At 39.5% G+C, this 24,688-nt stretch overlaps 1 protein-coding gene across 1 annotated transcript; it reads right to left on the bottom strand.

Annotated features, from left to right (window-relative positions):
• On the bottom strand, nt 1-23,173 carry LOC135089509 (uncharacterized). The gene is made up of 6 exons (XM_063985087.1): nt 21,435-23,173; nt 19,541-19,693; nt 14,930-15,033; nt 8,159-8,278; nt 7,356-7,478; nt 1-1,956 (listed from the first exon to the last, which is right to left on the bottom strand). The coding sequence occupies exons 1-3, from the start codon at nt 21,931-21,933 to the stop codon at nt 15,005-15,007; spliced, it is 681 nt and encodes a 226-aa protein (XP_063841157.1). The 5' UTR covers nt 21,934-23,173; the 3' UTR covers nt 1-1,956; nt 7,356-7,478; nt 8,159-8,278; nt 14,930-15,004.
• Nucleotides 23,174-24,688: the final 1,515 nt, after the last annotated feature.

Here is a 24,688-nt window from a genome sequence, read left to right on the forward strand (position 1 = left end):
CATTACGAAGAATTTTAATACGAGGCATGAAGTAGTCAGAGGGTGGAGGAGAGGGAGGAACAAGCCCAGAATCGTCCAAGGTAGAGTTTTTAGCAAAGGTTTGAGCAAAGAGTTCAGCTTTAGAAATAGATGTGATAGCAGTGGTGCCATCTGGTTGAAGTAGAGGAGGGAAAGAAGAAGAAGCAAAGTTATTGGAGATATTTTTGGCTAGATGCCAGAAATCACGAGGGGAGTTAGATCTTGAAAGTTTTTGACATTTTCTGTTAATGAAGGAGTTTTTGGCTAGTTGGAGAACAGACTTGGCATGGTTCCGGGCAGAAATATAAAGTGCATGAGATTCTGGTGAAGGAAGGCTTAAGTACCTTTTGTGGGCCACCTCTCTATCATGTATAGCACGAGAACAAGCTGTGTTAAACCAAGGTTTAGAAGGTTTAGGACGAGAAAAAGAGTGAGGAATGTACGCCTCCATGCCAGACACTATCACCTCTGTTATGCGCTCAGCACACAAAGACGGGTCTCTGACACGGAAGCAGTAGTCATTCCAAGGAAAATCAGCAAAATAGCGCCTCAGGTCCCCCCAACTAGCAGAGGCAAAACGCCAGAGGCACCTTCGCTTAGGGGGATCCTGAGGAGGGATTGGAGTGATAGGACAAGATAAAGATATGAGATTGTGATCGGAGGAGCCCAACGGAGAAGAAAGGGTGACAGCATAAGCAGAAGGATTAGAGGTCAGGAAAAGGTCAAGGATGTTGGGCGTATCTCGAAGACGGTCAGGAATACGAGTAGGGTGTTGCACCAATTGCTCTAGGTCATGGAGGATAGCAAAGTTGTAGGCTAGTTCACCAGGATGGTCAGTGAAGGGAGAGGAAAGCCAAAGCTGGTGGTGAACATTGAAGTCTCCAAGAATGGAGATCTCTGCAAAAGGGAAGAGGGTCAGAATGTGCTCCACTTTGGAAGTTAAGTAGTCAAAGAATTTCTTATAGTCAGAGGAGTTAGGAGAGAGGTATACAGCACAGATAAATTTAGTATGAGAATGACTCTGTAGTCGTAGCCAGATGGTGGAAAACTCGGAAGATTCAAGAGCGTGGGCACGAGAGCAGGTTAAGTCATTGCGCACATAAACGCAGCATCCAGCTTTGGATCGAAAATGAGGATAGAGAAAGTAGGAGGGAACAGAAAAGGGGCTACTGTCAGTTGCCTCAGACACCTGAGTTTCAGTGAGGAAAAGAAGATGAGGTTTAGAAGAGGAGAGGTGGTGTTCTACAGATTGAAAATTAGATCTTAGACCGCGAATGTTGCAGAAGTTAATGAAGAAAAAGTTGAGGGGGGTGTCAAGACACTTAGGGTCGTCGACGGAAAGGCAGTCCGACCTGGGGACATTTATGGTCCCCTCCCCAGATGGGGACTCCGAGGCTGGTGTAGGAGTCGCCATGATTTTAAAATTTTTTGAGTGAAGGGTGTGTGTGTTATTAGGTGCTTGTAGTTTTGTGTGGAGGAAGAGAGTTGTCTTTAGAGGGCAGGCTGTGACTGCCCCCTTGTGTTGTGAGACACAAAGGGAAACGTTCAGTGAGGTCACAGCTGGGTTTAATGATAAGTTCACAGCACCCCCTGAACAGTGCTTTAGACCTTAGTGGCCACGGAACTTTTACTAATGAACAATTTGGCGAGTCTGTCTGTCAGTGACCTCACTATCACTAACTCATACACCTGTTGCTGTCAGTGGAGGACAGTGGAGGGGTGGGGGAAGGCACTGCTTCTTCACAGGGTGAGCGTAGCTATAATCCGGGTCGCCGTGGGAGGGACGGTGACCCTGCCTGGCCAACAGTTCCTGTCCCCGTGACCTGTGGTGGGATGACGCACTTCTGGCCTCGTCCAAACTTTCCTCGTGACTGGTGGTTGACTCTGTCCTGGAGCGACCGCCACCCACCATGTCAGCCACAGTCTGGTAGTCCCCGTCTGGTGGGCAGGGCAGTGGTTAGTCAGCTTGGGGTGCAAACATATGGGTAAATAAGGGAACATATGTCGCTCGTTTGCGACAACAACGTCATAACTAAAAAAAAATGGATTTTCGAGTTATCCATATAGACATATTCATCTTGAAACGCAGATTTTTTGGCAAAAGTGTCATAATTGTAGTTAAAAAATTGACCGCTAGAGGCGCTAAATGTCATAACGACATAACATAATATGTACCAACTTCTTTGCGTGAAGACCGTTACATGTCAGTTGTGCTGTGACCATCGTTGGGGTAACTACACTCATGCTGTCATTTAGAGTGTCATATTTTGATTTAGAACTATGTTAGTACAAAATGTAAGTACTGAACTTATGAATTATGTTTCATGCAATAATGTGTTATTTTGATGTAATACGTTTTGTCTGCGAACATAGAGCTCTATATTTTACGTCATTATTCAAAATGTGTCATTATTGGTAAAAACAAACAGATCTATGTTTTACGTCGTAATTCAAAATGTGTCATTATTGGAAAAAAACCTTGTGAATAATAGGTGTTGTATTTGAGTTATGACAGTATTGTTACAAACATTACCTCGTATTACAGCAGCACATTTTTGTTTAACTTAAATTATGTCATTGTTATTTGAAAATCTTGCGAAAAACTTAAAAAAGTTAGTGTATTATTTACATTGGTGACATTGTTGCAACAAAACATTGTATTCATAAATATCATATTTTTTTCAGATTAAATAGGTACCATGTCATGTAGAGGAAAACTTATGCTAAAATTAGCATTAAAGGCTAAGGAAAACAGTGAAGAAAACCCTGAGGAAAATAGTACAGGTATACTCGTATACTATCATAACCTTGATTATATTTCTATATAATTTGCTTTAAGGTGGGAGGTAAGCCTATTTTTTTTTATTAATGAGCCAATTTTGATGAAAACTATTTTAACAATCAAAACTTTTGGAGGAGTAAGGCTTTGAAGTTTAAAGATTCAACTTTTAAAAAATGCAAAATAAAGTAAAATTTTCAGATTTTTTGGTTCTCATTGTTAAAAATTTGGACCCCCATCTGAGGAATTTAGTTCCCCCCCAAACTAAAAAAAAAATGACACATGCTGTCTTACATACCATAGAGCGTTTTTAACACAAAAAACAAAAATCACATTTTAGACCCATTTCTTTGTACTTTGTAGGATGTGAACTTGCTGTTGACCCTCAAATCAATGATGACCATCTGCTGCCATCAGCAAACATTACGGGTGCAAGCTCTGCTTCAAATAACAGGAAGTCTTCTTCTAGTAGTGACTCGTCCTCTAGTAGTGACTCGTCTTCTAGCAGTGAATCATCTTCTAGCAGTGACTCAGAAACTGAAGATATTGACACAGATGATTCCGTGAAAGATAAGGACTATATCCCAAGCAAAGAGGAAGAAGAGAGTTTTAACCTTGAAGAGAAGGACGCAGTTGATAAAATTCCTGTACTAGTTAGTCTGCAAAAGGGACGTAAACGTAAACAGCACCTGAGTCAATGGAAGAAACATAAAGTGAAAAAATTAAGGAACTCTGGAAAGGCTTATATAAGCAAAAATAAGAAAATAAGACCAGAAAGGAAAATGATACTGCCATGTGGAAATAAATGTCGAATTAAATGTTCAGAACAGATAAATGAAGAAGAAAGGCAAAAACTCTTTGACTCTTATTGGGCATTAGGAGACATTGCTCAACAGTGGCAGTTCATTTCAAACTGCATTAAAACTGTTAGACCTAAATACAGGTATGTTCGTGAGGGAGGCAACCGTCAACCTAGGAACAATAACAGTTCCTTTCACTTCATGGTTGGTCAGAATGAAATTCGTGTTTGCAAACTTTTTTTCAAGAACACACTTGATATCAATGACCGGCCAATAAGAACAGCTTTAGTAAAGCAAAGCAGAGTTGCTAATGTTCTTATGGAACCTGATAAGAGAGGCCAACATGGTAATCAAGTAACTGTTGATCCTGAAATTAGGAAAGGCGTCAAGGCACATATTGAGTCTATCCCTCAGATAGAGAGTCACTATACGAGAGCTACATCAAGTAGGACATTCATATGTGGCTCTAAAACAATTGCAGAAATTCACCGCGATTATGTTGAGAAGTCCAAACAACAAAAGGTACCTTATGCCAATTACACTCTGTTTTATCGCATTTTTACCACAGAGTATAATATTTCTTTTTTTGTTCCTAAAAAGGACCAATGCGATGTTTGTTCATCTTATCATAATGCAGAGAATGAAGAACATAAAGATAAAACTGAGAGTGAAGCAGTTGTTGCTGTTTATGACCTTCAGGCTGTAATGCAGATACCAAAAGGGGACATTTCAGTTTTTTATTACAAGTCAAAGCTGAATGTTTTAAATTTTACTATTTACAATGCTAAAACAAACTCATGTAATTGCTATGTCTGGAATGAAACTAATGGCCAACGTGGGGTTAATGAAATTGGGACCTGTGTTCTCGATTACATTAAAACCTTGTGTGAGGCAGGAGAAACTGACATAATTTTTTACTCAGATAACTGTTCTGGCCAACAGAAAAATAAGTTCATGATGGCACTTTACCTTTATGCAGTAAACAACTTACCAAATATAACTTCAATAACACACAAGTTTCTAATAAAAGGGCATACCCAAAATGAGGGTGACTCTGCCCATTCCCTAATTGAAAGAGAAGTAAAGAGCATTTTAAAAAGTGGACCCATTTATGTGCCGGAAACTTACGTAACGGCAATTCGAACTGCCAGAAAGAAAGGACAGCCTTTCGTAGTAAAAGAGCTTTGTTACAAAGATTTCTTGAACATCAAGTCTCTAGCTACTGAAATGGGACCTATCAATTGCAAGACTCTTCAACTCTCTGATGTTAAAGTAATGAAATTTGAAAAGCAGTCACCACTGTCAGTTTTTTGTAAACATTCCTATGGTTCAGACTATAAGGAGCTTAAAATTTTGAAAAACTCAAATAAAGCCACCTCCATTAATGACTTATTGCCATGTTACTCCAGCAAACTTACATTGCCTGCTAACAAGAAAAAAGACTTGATGGACCTTTGTAATAAAAATCTGATTCCACGATGCCATCATAAATTTTATGAAGACCTGTAAATGAAATCAATCTTAATGAAATGAGTTAAAATACAAATTTAGTATGCCTATTACGATATTAATTTTTGTTGTATGCTAATTCATTAGGTACATATTATTTGAATGGAATATTAAATAGATGTTTATTTTATAATGTTTTTTTTATCATACAGTCCATCTTTCATTTATTTGAACATTTTTGAGTTGTCTAATTCCTTAGGCATATTTGAAAGAAATTATAATTAGGAAGAATCTATTAGGTTCAAGGATTTTTTATTTGAAAAAAATGATAATTAGGAAGAATCTATTATGTTCATGAGGATATATATATATATATATATATATATATATATATATATATATATATATATATATATATATATATATATATATATATTTGAAAAAAAATTATAATTAGGAGGAATCTATTATGTTCATAACAATGTTTTTTTTTAATATCTTTTTGTGTTACAGTCAATATCTTTCATTTATTAGGAAGTATCTATCATTTTCATAATAAGAAAATGTATTATCATCAATCTTGTCAAAGTCATAAGCAATGAACAATACATAATTAAGTAACATATTGGTGATTATTTTCCTTTCAATAATGGCACAAAACAAAATAGTACATGAGAGGTCTACTATTTTTTTATGAAGAACGTCATATTAAAAAAAAGCATTATAAAAGTTTAAATAAAGATTTGATTAGTGAAGATATAATTATTTCAATTTCTATAAACTTTAAAGGACTATTTGATGTTTCAAAAAATGTTCCAGCTATGGTCTTTTGGGACTATTCACAATACTGAGAGTGTTTTCATTCTTTAAAATGGCTCTCGTGAAAAATTGCTATTTTTGAGTTATGACGACGTTGTCGCAAACGAGCGATGTATGGATGGATGGATTTCTTTTAACCCTTTCACTGCGATAACCTTACCTAACCTAACCTATAATTGAATAATACTAATTCATACAGTTTATCTTTGTTTATTAATCCCAACCTTAAATGTAAAAGCTGAAACAATAAAAATGAAGAAAAAAGTGGAAACAAATTTCCTTAATATTTATGTAAGCACAGCGACAGGTCGTGTTAAAGTGAAAAGATCACATAAATTCAATGAACCCTTTCCCTGTTGTCTGGCAAACCTTTCCTCAGTCACTCAGCACTCCAGCATGTCTGTTCCTGATCTACTCCAAACACTACACTACACTACACTAAGAATTGCAAAATCTATTCTTTTTTCATGCTCTTCTTTTTTTTGCACATGCTTATAAAGATTTCATACATATTTCTTAGTGATGCAAATTGTTGCTTATTGCAGTGAAAGGGCTGAATTTATTATATTTTAAGTCACATTAAACTAATTAATGTAAAACAACTTATGCAAACCAAGAGCCACCAGTGCCAATGCCAGATTATTGGTCATGATGACTAACCTTGTCTTTTTCTTCTATCATTACTCATTAAGACTTTATTCCCTTATAAGAACACAAGAACATAAAAACAACAAAAGCTGCAAGAAGCCATCAGCCCTACATGAGGCAGTCAGTCCCTGTATAAAACATGCCTACCTATTTTGATCAATCACCCTGGTCCATAAATTTGTGTAATCTTTTAAAACTCACTATTTACTTGACACTAACAATCTCGTTATCATTCAATTACCACTCAATTTGAAAACAACTTTATTCCTCACTGTTTTTAAATCTAGCCATATTTCTGCTGCTTTGTCTCTCCTGTCCATCCATATACATGCCAGCCTGACACCTGCCTCAAGCAATGGTACACTCAGACCAGGCTATGTGAACTGTCTCTTCCCCTTGTACTTTTCTCAATCTCCAAGTGTTAACTCCACACTAACTGGCACTAAGCAGCACAAAACAGTGAGTGCTTTAGTCTATCTACTTTTCAATCTTAGGCAACTAATATAACAGTGTTTTATCTCCTTAGTTTAGGAGGAGTTCACAAGTGCACTATTGGTTTTGTAAGCTTGTCAGGAGCAAGTATTTTCACTTTATTTTCTGAGTATATGACCTGATGTGCTATGCCCAAGTTCCTGGGGTGTAGCAGAGTGGTCCACAAGATGATTCCTAACCACCAGGAGGTGACGGAACTAAGAGTATGAATGATGTGTGTATGAGAGTGTAGTGCTTTGCCTGGGCCACCCTATGAGGATTGCCTGTCTGGTATATAGAGAGTCAGGTACATTTTGCAGGTCTCCCTGCACTGTTCTGAAATATATGAGCTTCCCCTGACCATGACTGACCTGGCTTGAAGAGGGCAGGGACTCGCAGGGCTCAGTTGTTGCCCAGGGCAGCACAGAAAGACACCAGGTCAGGCTCAGCAGGTGTGTCAGATTCAGTGGTGACCTCACTACTTGTCACCACACCTGCAAGGGAAAGGACCAGATGTGTGGTGGTGATGGCTGTCTGTCCTCTATATAGTGAAAAGTGGCACAGTATAAAAAGATGGGTTGCAATTTATGAATGAATGAATTGACTAATTGCTTTCAAGGCACCACAGCAAGGGTCATATGTCATCACATTAAAATATTAAGAAAATATGTGAAGAGAATTGTTGAATGTTCAGAAATATTTGTACATCAAAACTTCTGCACTGCAATGAACTGTAATCTTTATTTTTTTCCTTTTCAATGCATTTCTCAAGATTCATGATTTTCCTTTTTTAATAATTCTTAGCTGTAAATTTTGCAGTCATAAATCACAAGAAATCACAGGAAATGACAAATTATTTTACATCTCTCTCTCTCTCTCTCTTACTGTTCCCTAAGGGGTCCTCCTCCCACACTCCCAGCATCACCTTTAGTCAATAAATAAACATGAGTGCACTTTTGCTTAACACTCCATCACAGCACTCCATTACCATGCCATCACTCCCTGCCACAGCATCACCCCTCCCCTCCCACCCTGGCAACACCACCCAGCCACACCACCTACCACCTCAACACTGTTTTGCACCAGCCACATCTTAGTTAATCTCTTACATCACCTATAAGCCTTAAGCCTCCACACTCATCACACCACCACCCTCAGCTGCACTCCCACCCACACTGGCCAGACTTGGGTGTCGTTGGCCCTCCATTGGTGTGGCTGTGGGCGTGGTAGGCGCACACCAGCTCCTCATGGTTAGAACTGACAGATGAGCCACTTGCCTCCTTGCTGGCTGCACCTGAGGACAGTACAGGTGTGGTAAGGCTTTGACTTAGACCAGGTGTGTTAATTTGGTACCCTCTATTGGAGCCAGTGTGTTAATTAGGTATCCTTTATTTAATTAGGTATCTTGTACTGGTAGTGTTGTTGTTTTGTTTGGGCTGAAGGTAGATATGCACTGTGTCACTTATTTTTGTTGCCCTTGGCCAGTGTCCTTCCTACATAAAAAAAAAAAAAATTTGATTATGTAGTGTTTATGTATTGTCTTTTGTATTATGTATTTTTATATGTATTTAGTGTTATGTATCATCTCATTATGTAGCATGTATTATCTATTGTGCACTGTGTATTATTGTACATGACTTATTTTGCTGATATTTCACTTTGGTACTCCTGCATCAAACACTGACTGACTGACTGACTCACTCACTCACTCACTCACTCACTCACTCACTGAGCATTTGTGTGCATGCTGGTGTACATTCTTTGTGTCCTAGTTTCAATGCAATTATGAATAACAAACAAAAAATAATGCACACTTTATTTTTTTTATTAATGGCAAGAAATATTTATATCAGAGAGCTTGTTATGGTCATTAATTGGGACTCTCTATCATAACTATTTTTTATTATCACCATTATTGTTACAAATAATACTCCTATAACTGCAAATCTAAATGGAACCATGAAATAATAAGGAAAAGCAGAGGTCAGGAGAAGAAAATCAATCAAATAACCATAAAAGGAACTACTAGCAACAGACACACTAACAAACCCAGTAAATGAAATAAATAAAATAAAATAAATAACAACAACAACAACAACAATAATGATAATAACAATAATAATAAAGATAAATAAATGCATTAAAATCCAAACAAATAAATGAACAAATAAATAAATAACAAAACAAGAGGTCAAAAATCAAATACAGTGGGTCTTTGTAAATGAGGCAGCAGTCCCACAGGCAGCCAGTGTGAGCAGAGGCTGTGTCATGACAAGAGAGTCCTGCACACTGGTCATCTTTGTACAGTTGAGGTCATTAGCCGAGTGTACTCTTGCACTCACTTTCCTGATTGTGTGTTTTCCTGTAGTCTCAAGTCTAAGGACCAATCTATTCCCAGACTTTGTGAGGAGACTGTGAGCAGATCAGAAAACTCCAGACTGAAGGAAATGTCAAGGCACAGGAAGCTTGACTTCTGACCATCACCGCACTAACAACTATTGCTTTTCATTCATTTATCTTTTTTACTCTGGTCTTTTTTCCAGAGACCAACAGGGTTAAGAGTGTGAATGATGTGTGCATGAGTGTGTGGAGCTTTGTTTAGGCCATCCTGTGTCAGATTTTTGGCCTATTATACAGATGGGCAAATCTTTTTATCTTTACTCTATCCCTTCACACCACAAAGCTGTTCTAAAAAGGAAAGACAAAAGAGATGGAACAGCCAGCTGCGACCTCACTGAACATTTCACAACCTGCCTTTTAAAAATTCTGTTCTTTCACACAACTCTACTTGCACCTAATACATGCACACCCTTCACTCAAAATTCAAAATTATCATGGCAACTCCTACACCAGCCTCGGAGTCCCCAGGACAAATGTCCCCAGATCAGACTGCTCTTCTGGTGAGTGTCTTGACACCACCCTCAACTTTTTCTTCAATAACTTCTGCAACATTTGTGGCCTTACATCTTCTTTTCAATCTGTAGAACACAACCTCTCTACTAAACTTCATCTTTTCCTCCCCAAAACACAGGTGTCTGAGGCAACTGACAGTACCCCCTTCTTTGTTCCCCCCTACTTTCTCTATCATTTTCTGTCCAAAGCTAGATGTTGCAACTATGTGTACAACAACTTAACTTGCTCTTGTACCCACACTCTTGAATCTTCTGGATTTTTTGCCGTCTGGCTATGACTACAGTCACTCTAAAACAAGATTTATCTGTGCTGTATACCTCTCACCTACAAGTAACTCCTCTTCCTATAAAAATTCTTTGACTACTTAACTTCTAAAGTGAGCACGTTCTGAATCTCTTCCCTTTTGTAGAGATCTCCATTCTTGGAGACTTCAATGTTCATTACTAATTTTGCCTTTCCTCTCCCTTCACTGACCATCCTGGTGAACTAGCTTTTAACTCTGCTATCCTCCATGACCTAGAGCAACTGGTACAACACTCTACTTGTATTCTTGATTGTCTTGGAGATATGCCCAACATTCTTGACCTTTTTCTCACCTCTAACCCTTCTCCTTATGCTATCATCCTATCATCTCCATTGGGCTCCTCCAATCGCAACCTTGTATCTGCATCTTGTCCTATCCTTCCAATCCGTCCCCAGGATTCCCCAAAGTGGAGGTGCCTTTGTCATTTTGCCCCTACTGGAGCCAAGTAGGTATTATGCTGATTTGCCTTGGAATGACTACTGTTTCTGTGTCATAGGGTACCCATCTCTGTGTGCTGAGCGCATAACAAAGGTGATAGTATGTGCTATGGAAACATACAATCCTCACTCTTTCTTTTGTCCTAAACCATTGGTTCCCAACCTTCATTACATTACTTGTTTACTGACTTTCCAAGTTTGCATTATCCATATCATCAAGTGAAGGTACAGTACTAAATATCTGCTATAAAGAAACAGAGGTAAACCCTATAAAGCAATCACTCAATTGCATAGCTGGCAATGATAAAAAATTTATCACAATAAATAATAAATCAATGATGATAATGTTATCAGTGATAACTGATAACTCAGTAACTGGTGATAAATTTATCGCCGATATTTGATAACCAATAAATCTATAAATTCAAAATTCTGATAGTAGTGATAACAATATTGATATTTTAAGTAAAAAAAAAGAAAAATCCAAGCCTTTACTTTTATCTTGATCTTAGAAAACTTAGAAACATCTTCAAAAAATTTAAATTCAATGTTTATCCTGTCTCTTCACTAATGAAAAGTACTGTTTTAATTGAAATAACTACATTTGATTTTGAAAGTTAACAACTTCAACGTGCTCATGTTCCTAAAACTACTTTACGAAGGGGGGATGACATTGGTAGCACTGTGTCGTGGGTAGTGAAGATGGGCATTGGCAGCACTGAAATCAGGAAGGAGTGAGCTGGTACTCGAGATGAGACCAGAGGTGGGAAACACTTTGATTGGCCAAAAGAGCAACAGCAGCAATTACTTCAGGCTACCCATTAAGATCCAGGGCTTGTTCCTCCCTCTCCTCTACCCTCCAACTACTTCATGCTACCCATTAAGATCCTTCGCAGTGATGCTTTCCATAACCTTGCTGCCCTCAGAAGGCTTATGGACCTGATGGGTCCCTCGTATTGTTCTCTGAAACTGTGCCTTCGTGCTTGCATCTTGCCTATTCATCTCCACTTGTTCTGTTGTAAAATAGTGTGGTGAGAGCCTTCCCTGTCACCTCTCCCCAGTACTCACCCACTGAGAGCAAGTATCCACCTCACTGGCTGCCTCCCTCTAGCATTCCTTCATTTCATTCATACAAACTTGCCCAGAGTAGTAAAAATGATCAGACAACTTCCTCCAAAGATCACATTCCAAATCTTGGTCTTTGTGGAACTCCTCATAAAAAGCAGTTTATTAGTCCACATACCAATAATTTATTTCACATGAAATTCACTGGAATTTGTGGCACCAATATTTGGAGAAACCATAAACATTTACAAACTCATTCACTTTCATTGTTACCATTTGTCCACACCACCTTACTGTATTTCAGATTATTACAGCAGAACAGATGATGTCCGGAACTATTCTCTCAAAACCACCATCCTACTTCACACATCACTACTCTGTGCAGGAAAAGAGATGAGTGTGGAGGAACATGTACAGTGTATGGCACTGCAATACTAACTGCTAGATTTAGAATACAAGATGACTGATATCAAAATGTTACAAGACTTATCCATGTATTAAGTTTGGACATCACTCCTTCAAAACAGTCACCTTGACCACCAATAAAGTGGTCCCAGTCCCGCTGTCACTGCTCACATGTGTTTAGTAAGTCTTGTTCTCAAAGCATGTTAAGCACCTTCTGTGACTCAGGCTCAACCTCTTCCATGGAACACAGGATAACAACATATGGAAATCAGAAAGGCTGCCAGAAGTCATAAGGCTTACCCGTGGCAGTTCCTGCACAAAATATACCTACCTATTTCCATCTACCATCCCCATCCATAAATCTTTTAAAACTCCTAAAGAACCAACACCAACAACCTGATTACTGAGTCCATTCCATTCACCTACCACTCCATCTGAAAACCAATTCCTTCCTATCTCCCTTTTAAGTCTGACTTTTCAAACTTAGATCCATCCTTTCTCATTTCATGGTGTCAAGATGGCATCCTTTTCATCCACAGCTTCTTTTATCTTTAGGAAGAAGTTACAAATGAAGTGTGGATCCAGGTCTTGTCCCCAGTGGAGACCCTCAATGTGAAGGTTGGGTCATCTGGCACACCTTCTGTTTGGAGATCAGAAGCCTGGGCACACATTTTTCAGCTATGTGGTCATATTCAAATCAAACATGGGGATTGCCTCAGCTGTTCTGTATGATGCACCAACCCTGACACCAACTCCCTTCGCTGATCTCCAACAATTCCCTTGCACGTCACTCAACCGTTTCCATGTTTTCAGTGGCTGGGCTCACGGAATATCATCCTGACCTCTTGTCATCTTCCAGAAATATTCTGTTGCTCCTGAAGAATACATGGCACTTGACGCACCTCACATAACTCACTGCTTCCTTGCCACACATGTGCTAAATCATGTCAAAGGTCTCTGCTGAATTTGACACACAATTTGGTGTTAACTCTGCTCTTGTTTGCAGTTCATGATGAAATATGAAGTTCAGCATGAGGCCACAAAACTCATGTGATATGGCTCACAAAGTTCACAGAAAGACACCAATTGGCAGACTGCTTGATAACTGTCACTGTCCAGTCCCATCAGACATGCATCCTTGTACAGCCACCTGTTGGTGTACTATGGAACTAGTCTTGGGGCTTTGATACCACCTCACACTTCATTTTACCCTTCAATCCCAACATGTCAGTGGTAGATGAGGTAATCTCATTCTTGTGTATAGATTCCTTTAGTTACAAGGAATATGTATTATGTTGCTGGGACACTCACTTTGTGCCTCTCTCAAATGGATGATGTATAATAAGAGCTAAGATAAGCAACATTGTTTCAGCTTTTTTCTGGCACACACAGTCATCTATCAAGAATCTGGCAAAGCCTGGGATGAATATAGCAGCGTGTTATGACCACAGGTCTCTGTGCTCTTACACTGTAAATATGCACTGTGATGCCCCATGAGTACCTCTGGGGTGATAACACTCATGAGGTCCACAGCTGGCTGCTGCATTACCACACGACACAGTGCACCACTTGTGGAAGACATGAGGTCATTATGTACACTTCCTTCTCAGTGATAAAATGAATCCAAGAAATGTATACAGTGGAACCTCAGTTACTGAATGTCTCCCTCTCCGAACAACTCTGTTTTTGAACAAAAATTTTAACTCCTAATTGCTTTGATTACTGTACCATAATTTGGTTTTCAAACAAAGTTACTCGATTTCAAATACTACAACACGTAACAAAAGCTGCCATTTATTACTAATTTATAGTTTCTATAAATATTTCCTTTGGAGGAGAGACACAGAGGGTAAGACAGTAATTCAATCTTTGAAATAAGTTAAATATGATCCTACTGAAGAACCTCAATGTAAACAAACAAGGTTCGGGGCTCAGGAGTAATCCCAAGCCTCCTGTGGCTCTCCCGATGAGCCACAATGCTATCACTACTGCACAACTGCATTTTTCCAGTAGCTTTTCCCAGCAGCAAGATGTCTAAGTGTTATGATCACCTTCATTTTTGGCAGCGAGTGGGTTGCTCCTCTCTGTCTCTGTAAGGCTTCCCTCACTTCATGGGTGACAAAGAGAAAGCCAGCATGGTCTAAACAATATCTTTTGATGAGTTCTGTATCACTAAGTTCATTCAATACAGCTTTTCTGAATAAAAAAATTCTAAGCTGGAGATGCTGTGGAGCAGCCATCTTAGCAGCGGGAGTGTTGGTCATTACCCACTAAGACATGGTGGATGCAAGTCTGAGAATGGATTAATCTATTTTAGAATGACTCCTGTGGGGAAAATAGTATCGGTTTTCAAACATTTTGGATTTGGAACGACATTTACGAACAAATTAAGTTAAAAAACTGAAGTTCCCCTGCATAAGGATTCACTGTTGAATGAAAGATAAAGCAAAAGAGATAAAGATGAAGTTGAAACTGTCCTCCTCATATTCAAAGTAATGAAGAGTTCTGGATACTTCCCTTGCAGAGTCAAAATCAGTTCAAACTGGCAGGAACTGTATCAGATGAAGAGGCTTGCTGACAAAAAAAAGTAAAACAATGCAGATGTAACACAACTGCTCACTGTCAACTACGACAATGTAAAACTAGAGATATAAAATAGGAACACACTGATAAATAAAGCAAAAACAATTGACATGTAGGATATCTGAACCAACTGTATAAAAAAAAAAAAAAAAAAAAAAAAAAAAAAACTTCATAAAGCAACACAAACAACATGCAAAATGAAGCTGAAACTTTCCTTCTTGGTAGTGAAGTGACATACCTCTCTCAGCATTGCAAGGGGCCTGGGCTGCTCCCTTCCCCTTGGCCCCCTTAGAGGTTTTGTCTGGGGGTGTGTTCACTCAGGGCGGGAGGGATTGGGGACACCTGCAAAATGTGGCCACTTGAGAGATGGGACAGCCACCCTTGAGGAGTCACCCAGCCAACCAGCCAGCCAGCCCACAGTGGACTAGTCAGCCAGATAGCCAGCCAGTCAGCTAGTCAGCAAGAAAACCAACCAGCCAGCCGGTCAGCCAGGCATCCAACCAGTCAGTTAGTTAGCCAGCCAGCCAACCAGAAAGCCAGAAAGCCAGCCAGACCAAGGAAAACACTACACACAGAGGAGGAGAGGCACTACAAAGACTAAATTTGGTATTATTAAGAGAAGTGGACATTGTTGAACACATGAACTACAATCATCCTGTAGGAAAAAGTGATTGTGTGATGGTAAGGTTTCATATCAAAGAAAAAGAAGAGGAAAGTAGATGGGAAAATTATAAGGATGAAATATTTAGCTATGGTAAAACTAACTTCAAATAAATGATGAGATACTTTGGTAAGATGGACTGGAGTGCCTTTATTACAGCAAAAGATGTGCAGAAGTAGGAAGCATTAGTCACTAGGTATATATAAGAAAGAGTGAAAAGATGTGTACCAAAAGGAAACACAAAGATAAGATATAACAAAGACTGGTATAACAGAAGATGTGAAGTTAAAGTTGAAGGATGCATTTGACAAAGTACCACACTGAAGATTGATATGAAAGATATAAACACAATAAGAAGAAAATAAAAACACAAAGACTGCTATAAAAGAATATGTGAAGTAGTGAGGGAGGAGAGGAAGAAGGCATGGAATAGATGGAGGTGAAAAATGCAAAGATGTGGCAAAACTACACCACTACAAGAAATGACTGTGTAAGGGTTATTACAGAAGAAAGGACAAGTTATGAGAACGATGTTATGGACAAATGTAAAGAGGAACCAAAACTATTCTTCAGGTGTGTGAGGAGCAAAATGAAAAACAAAGAAGGTGAATGGTCAAATGTGTGAGGATCTGGCTGACATGGCAGAGATGATGAATAAGAGTTTTCATTTAGCGTTCACAATGAGAGGATATTTGTGGGGCAAAGTGAGATGAGTGAAAAAATGGGTCCAGGGAAAATCCAGGTGACTGAGGAAGACATGTGGAAACAGTGTGAGGGACTAAATGTTAGAAAGGCCCCTGGACCCAAAAAAGTGTAGGGATGGATACTGAAAGAATGCAATCAGCAGGTGACATGGGTGGTGCACAGTATTACTGAGAGTTCCTTAAATGAAAGTAGAGTCCTGCTTAAATGAAAGAGAGTAAAAAATAATTCCAATTTATAAAGGTGGTAACAAGACGAGGCGATGAACTACAGACCAGTGTCTCTAACAAGTGTGGTATGTAAAATGTCTGAAAGATTAAAGAAGGATAAATTAATGCATTACCTAGAAAATGAAGTGATGATAAAACAATTTGGATTTAGAAGACAGAGGTCATGTATTATAAACCTGATGAGTTTTTATTCAAGAGTGGTGGATACAATACAAGAGAGGAATGGGTGGGCAGACTGTGTATATTTAGACCTGAAGAAAGCCTTTGATAAAGTGCCACACAGGAGACTGCCATGGAAGATGGAGCATGATGATGGTCTGAGGGATGGCCTGCTGGGATGGATGGAGAATTTCTTGACTGAGAGAGAGATGAGAACCGTGGTAAAAGATTGGGAGTCATCACAGAGGAAAACTGAAAGTGGAGTACCCAAAAGCTCAGTGCTGGCACCAGTCATATATGAATGATATGATACAGAGTGTGAATAGCTACATGAGCCTTCTGTGCAGATGATGCCAAGTTCCTGAAAGAGTTGAGAGTGAGGAAGATTGTGGAGTGTTGCAAGAGGATCTGAACAAGATATTGGAGTGGAGTCATAGATGGGAAATGGAGTTTAATCCAGAGAAATGTAAAGTAATGGAATTTGGAAAGAGTGAGAGAAGAGTAAAAGGAAATTGTGTTGAATGGTGAGAGGTTGAGTAAAGCAGAGGAGGAAAACGATCTGGGTGTTACGGTCAGTGGAAATTTGATCCCAGAGAAACACATTAGCAGAACTACAGGAGAAACCTATAATTTGTTAAGCCTATAATTTGTTGAGAGGAATAAAGCCATCTTTTGAGTATAACAATGAAAAGATGATCAGGAAGATGATTATATCACTGATTTGACCTAGACTGAAATATGCAGCTGTAGTGTGCTCATTCTACATGAAAAAGGATGTAATGAAGTTGGAGAAACCTGAGAGATGGTACCAAGAGTAGTTTGTCATACGAAGAGAGACTGGCAGAGTTGCACCCACCAATACTGGAAAAAAGGAGAGAAAGGGGAGACTTGACTGCTATACACAAAGCACAGGAGGAAGTGGAGGAGGTGGACCAGAGTGACTTGATGGTTTAGGATACGTGAGATATTAGAGGACATGGAAAGAGGCTGAAGAAGAGTACCTGTAAAAGAGACATCAAAAAAATATAGTTTCCCACAAAGAAGTACAGATGTATAGAACAGTCTGGATAAGGAAATAGTAAATGCAAGAAGTATACATGGATTCAAGGCTAAACTGTATATTAAAAGATATGGAGATGGGATAGCACCAGCATACCTCTTGTCCCATAAAACTGGATATTGAAGGAATGTAGAGAACAACTGGCTTATAAAATTCAGTCTAGTGGTGACACCACTATCACAGGGAAGAGTACCAAAAGATTGGAAGAGAGCAAATATTACACCAATATTCAAAGGAGGAAATAAAGAAGACCCAATAAATTATAGACCAGTGTCCTTGACTAGTGTTGTAGGAAAACTGTGAAAGAAAAATAAAGGAGAGATAGATGGAACACTTGGAAAGAGATAAAGTTTTGGTAAATTGTCAATTTGGATTTAGGAGGGGAAGATCATGCTCCATGAACTTACTGTCCTTTTATTCAAGAGTAGTCGACATTGTGCAGGAGAGAGACAGATGGGTGGATGGTGTCTACTCAGACTTGAAGAAAGCGTTTGACAAAAGTACCACACCAAAGATTGCTATGGAAGGTAAAAAAAAATATGGAAAAATTGGAGGAAGACTGCTGGAGTGGATGGAGGACTATCTGGATGATAGAGAGATGAGAACTGTAATACAAGACCAGAATTCATCTTGGCTGAAAGTAACTAGTGGTGTCCCACAGGGGTCGGTGTTGGGACTGATAATGTTTGTAATGTATGTGAATGACATAAATGAAGAAATAGACAGTTATATGGACTTATTTGCAGATGATGCTAAGCTGATGAGAAGGATAGAAAATGTAAATGACTAATAATAATAATAATAATAATAATAATAATAATAATAATAATAATAATAATAAACGGTTTATTATTTAGGCAGTTAACAAACTGAAAATGTACATAGGGGGTGGGGAAATACTTAACATTAATCCTAAAGGTAAGTAATCTAGAAGGGACTACTGATTGATGGCTCGCACAATGGTGGGAATCGCACTGTTCCTGTACCAGTACCGGTACTGGTACTGCAAGATGATTTAAATAAGATAAACATATGGAGTAAATCTTGGCAAATGGAATTCAATTTAAGTAAATGTAAAGTAATGGAGTTTGGTAAGAGTAAGAAAAGAATACAATATCATTATGAGATGGATGGTGTGAAGTTACATAAATCAAAAGAAGAAATGGATTTGGGAGTAACAGTTACTGAAAATTTGACTCCATACAGACACATTGATAAAATTACTGGAAAGATGATGAATTTGTTAAAAAGAATGAGAATGGCATTCTCACATTTGGATAAAGAAATGATAAAAAAGTTGTTGATTTCCATGATAAGACCAAGACTGGAAGTGTGGTCTCCTCATACAAGGAGGAATATTATAAAATTAGAAAGAGTACAAAGAGTAGTCACTAAGATGGTTCCAGAGTTGAGCAAGTCAACCTAGGAAGAGAAATTAAGAATGTTGGAAATTCCTACCCTTGAAAATAAGAGAGAGAGAGAGAGAGAGAGAGAGAGAGAGAGAGAGAGAGAGAGAGAGAGAGAGAGAGAGAGAGAGAGAGAGAGAGAGAGAGAGAGAGAGAGAGATTTAATAAACACCTATAGAATGGTAAATGGTATGGAAAATGTGTTTTATAACTTTAGACACACAGAGTACAAGGGGACACAATAAGAAGTTGAAGAAAGTTAACTGTAGAAGAGACATTAAGAAGTATAGTTTTCCTCACAGAAATGTGAACAAATGGAATGAACTCAGTGAAGACATTGTCAATGCCGTAACTGTCCACACTTTTAAGACCAAACTAGATAGGTATAGAGACGAGATACTATGAGATTACTCCCCTCCTTACCACTCAGTCATGAACAAAATAATACTCAGCAAAATAATCAAACAAATAAAAGAAAGGTTTATAATATTTTAAGTTTTCTTGATCCACATCACACTAACACTTCTGGAAAATCTTTATCCCCTTAATAAGGATCCAGTTATCTACAAGTGCCACCTCAGGGCTCCTCCCTAGATGGCCTGTAGACTGTACACAGGGACTTTTACAATACCTGAAATGCATTCCTTCCCAACAGTGGTGAGAGGCAGGGGAGTGATATGCTGTGACCCTTCACAAAGGAGCACCTCAGGCTGCGGCCTCACACCAGCATGGTCTGTGGCTGGGGAAGTGTCCTCTCCAGGCTTCTCCCCATATGCTGAGGATTCTGGAAAGACAAAGACAACTAACTTATATAGAGAAGACTACATTAAGGTGCCAATCTCAATAGAATATGATTATGAAGAAAAAATTAATCAAAATTTGATAAGTGTCATGAGACCCTCTTCATGAAAGAACTGAAGTTACAGGCAGGGGGAAATACAGGATCAGGCAGGGAGTTCTTAAGTTTAACAGTTAAAGGAATGTAAGACTGAGAATACTGGGAGGTGGACAGAATAGTAGCAAGCCTTGTGCCACGAGACCACAACAGGAGGAGAGGCAGACAGTTAAGATGATCAGAAGACCAGCTGCCATGCAAGAAACTACAGAAGATAGCAAGAGATGCAACACTGCAGGAGAGAGAGAGAGAGAGAGAGAGAGAGAGAGAGAGAGAGAGAGAGAGAGAGAGAGAGAGAGAGAGAGAGAGAGAGAGAGAGAGAGAGAGAGAGAGAGAGAGAGAGAGAGAGAGAGAGAGAGAGAGAGAGAGAGGTGGGGGGGGGGGCAGGCAGTCTGAAGACAGTCAGTCAGAGGAGTTGATGAGATGAAATGCTTTTGATTCCACCCTAACCAGCTGAGCAACACGAGTGGAGTACCCCCATACATGTGAGGCATACACCATACATTTATTTATTTATTTTTTGTTGCCAAGGGCAACAAAAATCCAATAAAAAAAATGCCCACTGAAATGCCAGTCCCATAAAAGGGTCAAAGCAGTAGTCAAAAATTGATGGATAAGTATCTTGAAACCTCCCTCTTGAAGGAATTCAAGTCATAGGAAGGTGGAAATACAGAAGCAGGCAAGGAGTTCCAGAGTTTACCAGAGAAAGGAATGAATGATTGAGAATACTGGTTAACTCTTGCATTAGAGAGGTGGACAGAATAGAAGTGAGAGAAAGAAGGTCTTGTGCAGCGAGGCTGACATGGATGGATAAGGCCCCTGTACAGAGTTAGCAGCTGTGGGGGTGAGGAAAACTGGTGAAGACAACTCAAAGTGCTTAACTGTTTTAGCTAGAGATGAGATGTGAAATTTCCATTTTAGGTTACTAGTAAAGGACAGACCCGAGGATGTTCAGTGTAATAGAGGGGACAGTTGAAGGTCACTGAAGAGGAAGGGATAGTTGTCTGGAAGGTTGTGTTTATTTGTTAGATGTAAAACTTGGATTCTTGAGGCACTAAACAACACTTAATTTTGCTCTCTCCCAATCACAGGTTTTAGAAAGGTCAGAAATCAGGCATTCTGTGGCTTCTCTGAGTGAATTGTTACATTCCTGAATGCTTGGACATCTACAAAAAGATGTGGAAAGATGCAGAGTGATATCACCAGCATAGGAGTGAACGTAACAATGATTTTTGGTTAGAAAATTATTGATGAATACCAGAAAGAGTGGGTGACAGGACAGATCCCTGGGAGGAGGAGAATGGTGACCAGTTAGAAGATTATTGATGAATACCAGAAACAGTGGGTGACAGGACAGATCCCTGAGAGAAGAAGAATGGTGAGTAGTTATATCATTGATGAACAGCAGAGAGAGTGGGTGACAGGACAGATCCCCGAGGAACATGACTTAGGAGAAGAATGGTGACTGTCTGTCACTGGAGCAATAGAACAGTTAGAAAAGAAACTTGAGGTTAAGTTACAGAGAAGGATAGGAGAGTGCAAAGAAGAGTTGGATGAAGGTGTTTACAGGGCACAGCACAGACCTAGGTAATTGCAATACACATTACATACCTGGGGACTTTTACAATACCTGAAATGCATTCCTTACTGACAGTGGTGAGAGGCATGGGAGTGATATGGTGCGACCCTTCACAAAGGAGCACATCAAGGGGAGTGATATGGTGCGACCCTTCACAAAGGAGCACATCAAGGGGAGTGATATGGTGCGACCCTTCACAAAGGAGCACATCAAGAGGAGTGATATGGTGTGACCCTTCACAAAGGAGCACATCAAGGGGAGTGATATGGTGTGACCCTTCACAAAGGAGCACATCAAGGGGAGTGATATGGTGTGACCCTTCACAAAGGAGCACATCAAGGGGAGTGATATGGTGTGACCCTTCACAAAGGAGCACATCAAGGGGAGTGATATGGTGTGACCCTTCACAAAGGAGCACCTCAGGCTGCTGCCTCACACCAGCATGGTCTGTGGCTGGGGGAATGTCCTCTCCAGGCTCCTCCCCAGATGCCATGGATTCTGGAAAGACAGAGACAGCAGAAGCACTCCCTGCAGCTGATGGCAGCAGCATTTGGCCACAAAGTTGTGCATGCTCCTGTGCAGTACCTACTGAGGGATTTATAAAGTTTAATGTGAATTAATGCAGTTTTATTTTGAAGGAGTTTTCCATTTGTGGTGATTTGTACAGAGTTATCTAAGATGCTGGGTGTGTCATAAGGCCCAAGCCAGTCCTCCTCAAGCCAGGAACCTTTCCTTCCTTGCTTTTTATTATTCTTTACAACTTTCATTCCAATCTTAAAGTCAAATGACTTATGTCCTTTAGCTTTCCTCATTTCATATTATTTCTTTTGTTCAGCTTGTGCTTTAGCAACATGACTGCCAACTTTTTCTTTTATGGCTGTCAAGCGACTCTTTCTTGATTCCACTGACTCATCTGAGGGGCTCAAATTTGGGAATTCTAAAATATCAACTTTTTCATGAAGATAATTTTGGTGCTGTTCAACAAACAGTGTTGGCTGTCTACCAAACTTCAAGAAAGAGGGAGAACACTTTATTGAAGCTTGCATTGATGTTCATATACCAAACAGAGCAGCCTCCGAGTGTTTGTCCCAGTCATTCTGATTCTCATTTACCAATTTAGTTAAAGAGCCCTTCAGCGTCTGGTTGGTCCTCTCATCCTGGCCATTAGTTTGGGGGTGGCAAGCAAGTGTTACAAGGTGCTTCACTTGAACAATGGAAAAGAGTGTCATTTAATGTATTACAGAATTCCTTTCCCTGATCAGTTAAGGTTTTCTCTGGGGGACCAGAACAGTGGAAAATACTCTGCAATACATCACATACCAGATCAGCACATTTTGAAGGCAGTGGAAATGCCTCTATAAATCTGGAGTGTAAGTCTGTTAAAGTAAGGATGTCCTTGTTGCCAGACTGAGTTTCTTTTAGGGCCCCATCAAATCTACATCAACCATCTGCCAAGGGCCTTCACTCTTAATAGGATTCAGGACTGGTGCTACAGTTTTCATCTTTTCAGAACTCTGACATCAGTCACACTCACCTGTCCAATTCACTACACCTTTCTTAATGCCTATGCAATAAAATCTCTCTGTAGTTTTGGCAATAGTTTTAGTGATGCCCATGTGAGCTCCTCCTCTACTGGAGTCATGAACATCCTGAAATACTTTCCTTTTCTACTCCCTGGTGAATATGACCATTTTCACCTGAATTAGTCCTCCTTCCTTTGCTCTGCAGGTGTACTGGATTCTGTCTGGGCCACCATCTGCAATTTTTAGTAATCCTAATACCATACAATCACAAAGTGTGCCATGGGAAAGGGAGACTAATATAGAATTTTTTTCTTTGATGTAAGAGCCAAGGGCAATAAAGAAAATAAAAAAAGGCACACTAAGGTGCCAGTTCCTGAAGAAAAGAGCCAAAATGATTTCCAAAATTGAAGAAGTGGCATAAGGCCTCCCTCTTGAAAGGACTGAAGTCATAGGAATGGGAAAACAGAAGTTGGCAGAGAGTTCCAGAGTTTACCAGTGAAAGGGAAGATTAAGAAAATACTGGTTAACTCATGCACTTGGCAGGTGGACTGATTACTAGAAAACCTTGTACAATGAGACCACAAGAGGTGGGGAGGCATGCAGTTAGCATGAAAGATACCAAGAGATGCAACACTGCAGCAAAGAGAGAGAGAGAGAGAGAGAGAGAGAGAGAGAGAGAGAGAGAGAGAGAGAGAGAGAGAGAGAGAGAGAGAGAGAGAGAGAGAGAGAGAGAGAGAGAGAGAGAGAGAGAGAGAGAGAGAGAGAAAATTGTTTCAGCTCCCTTACACATTTTCACTGTTGTTCCTGTAGTAAATCTTTCCAAGCTCTCCTTCCACACACACACACACACACACACACACACACACACACACACACACACACACACACACACACATTCCTTCTAACACCTGTGCTCCTACATCACAAACTTTAAGAACATCCCAAAATGCTTTTCTACCCACTCTGTCATAAGCCTTCTCTAGATGAATGCTACATGTAATATTTATGTTTACCTTAGCATGCCTCTATTATAATTGTGATTGCAAACATATGCTCCACAACACTTTTCTTTCTTGAAACTTTCCTGTTCCCACCTCTATCAATAACTTCCATCAATCTCTGAGTCAAGACTCTCCCACAGACTTTTCCTGACACACTAAGCAAACTTATCTACCCTCTGTAACCTTTTTATACATTCCTGCAGCCTTTCCCTTCATATAAACATACAATAACTGCCTCCATCCACTCATCAGGTCCTGCCTCCTTGTTTCCATGCCAATTCACGTAATTCAAATCATCCAGTCTGCTATCACTTCTCCATAGTTATTCCATAAGTGTCTACAGCTTTGCCATACTTCATCACAACTATTGTCTTCTTCATCTCCCTAACAATTTCTCTCATTCTCTACCTGCTTCTATACACATGCTAATTATTATTGCTTCTCCTGTCACCTTATTCATTTGACAAAGTCTTCTCCAAGTAACTTGCACTTCTTTCTTGCTGCTTACAAGAACTTTATACCCTCTCTCTACTCACACAATCCCACACTCTTCTTCCCCCTCTCTTTTGTCCCCTCCTTCCAGAACAAGTTATTGTCATTAATTTTCTTGCACCCAGCTTTCTACCAAACTTCTCACACAATTCCATGCTTTTCTTCCCCCCCTCTTTCTTTACTTCCTTCCAGAACAACTTATTGTCAGTGATCTCCTTACACTCTGCTTTCTACCAAACTTCTCATCCACTCTCATCTTATTTTTTCTTATGAGTTCCTTCAGTTTCAT

This window comes from Scylla paramamosain, chromosome 33 (genome assembly GCF_035594125.1).
Source record: "Scylla paramamosain isolate STU-SP2022 chromosome 33, ASM3559412v1, whole genome shotgun sequence".
Taxonomy (NCBI): Eukaryota; Metazoa; Arthropoda; class Malacostraca; order Decapoda; family Portunidae; genus Scylla; species Scylla paramamosain.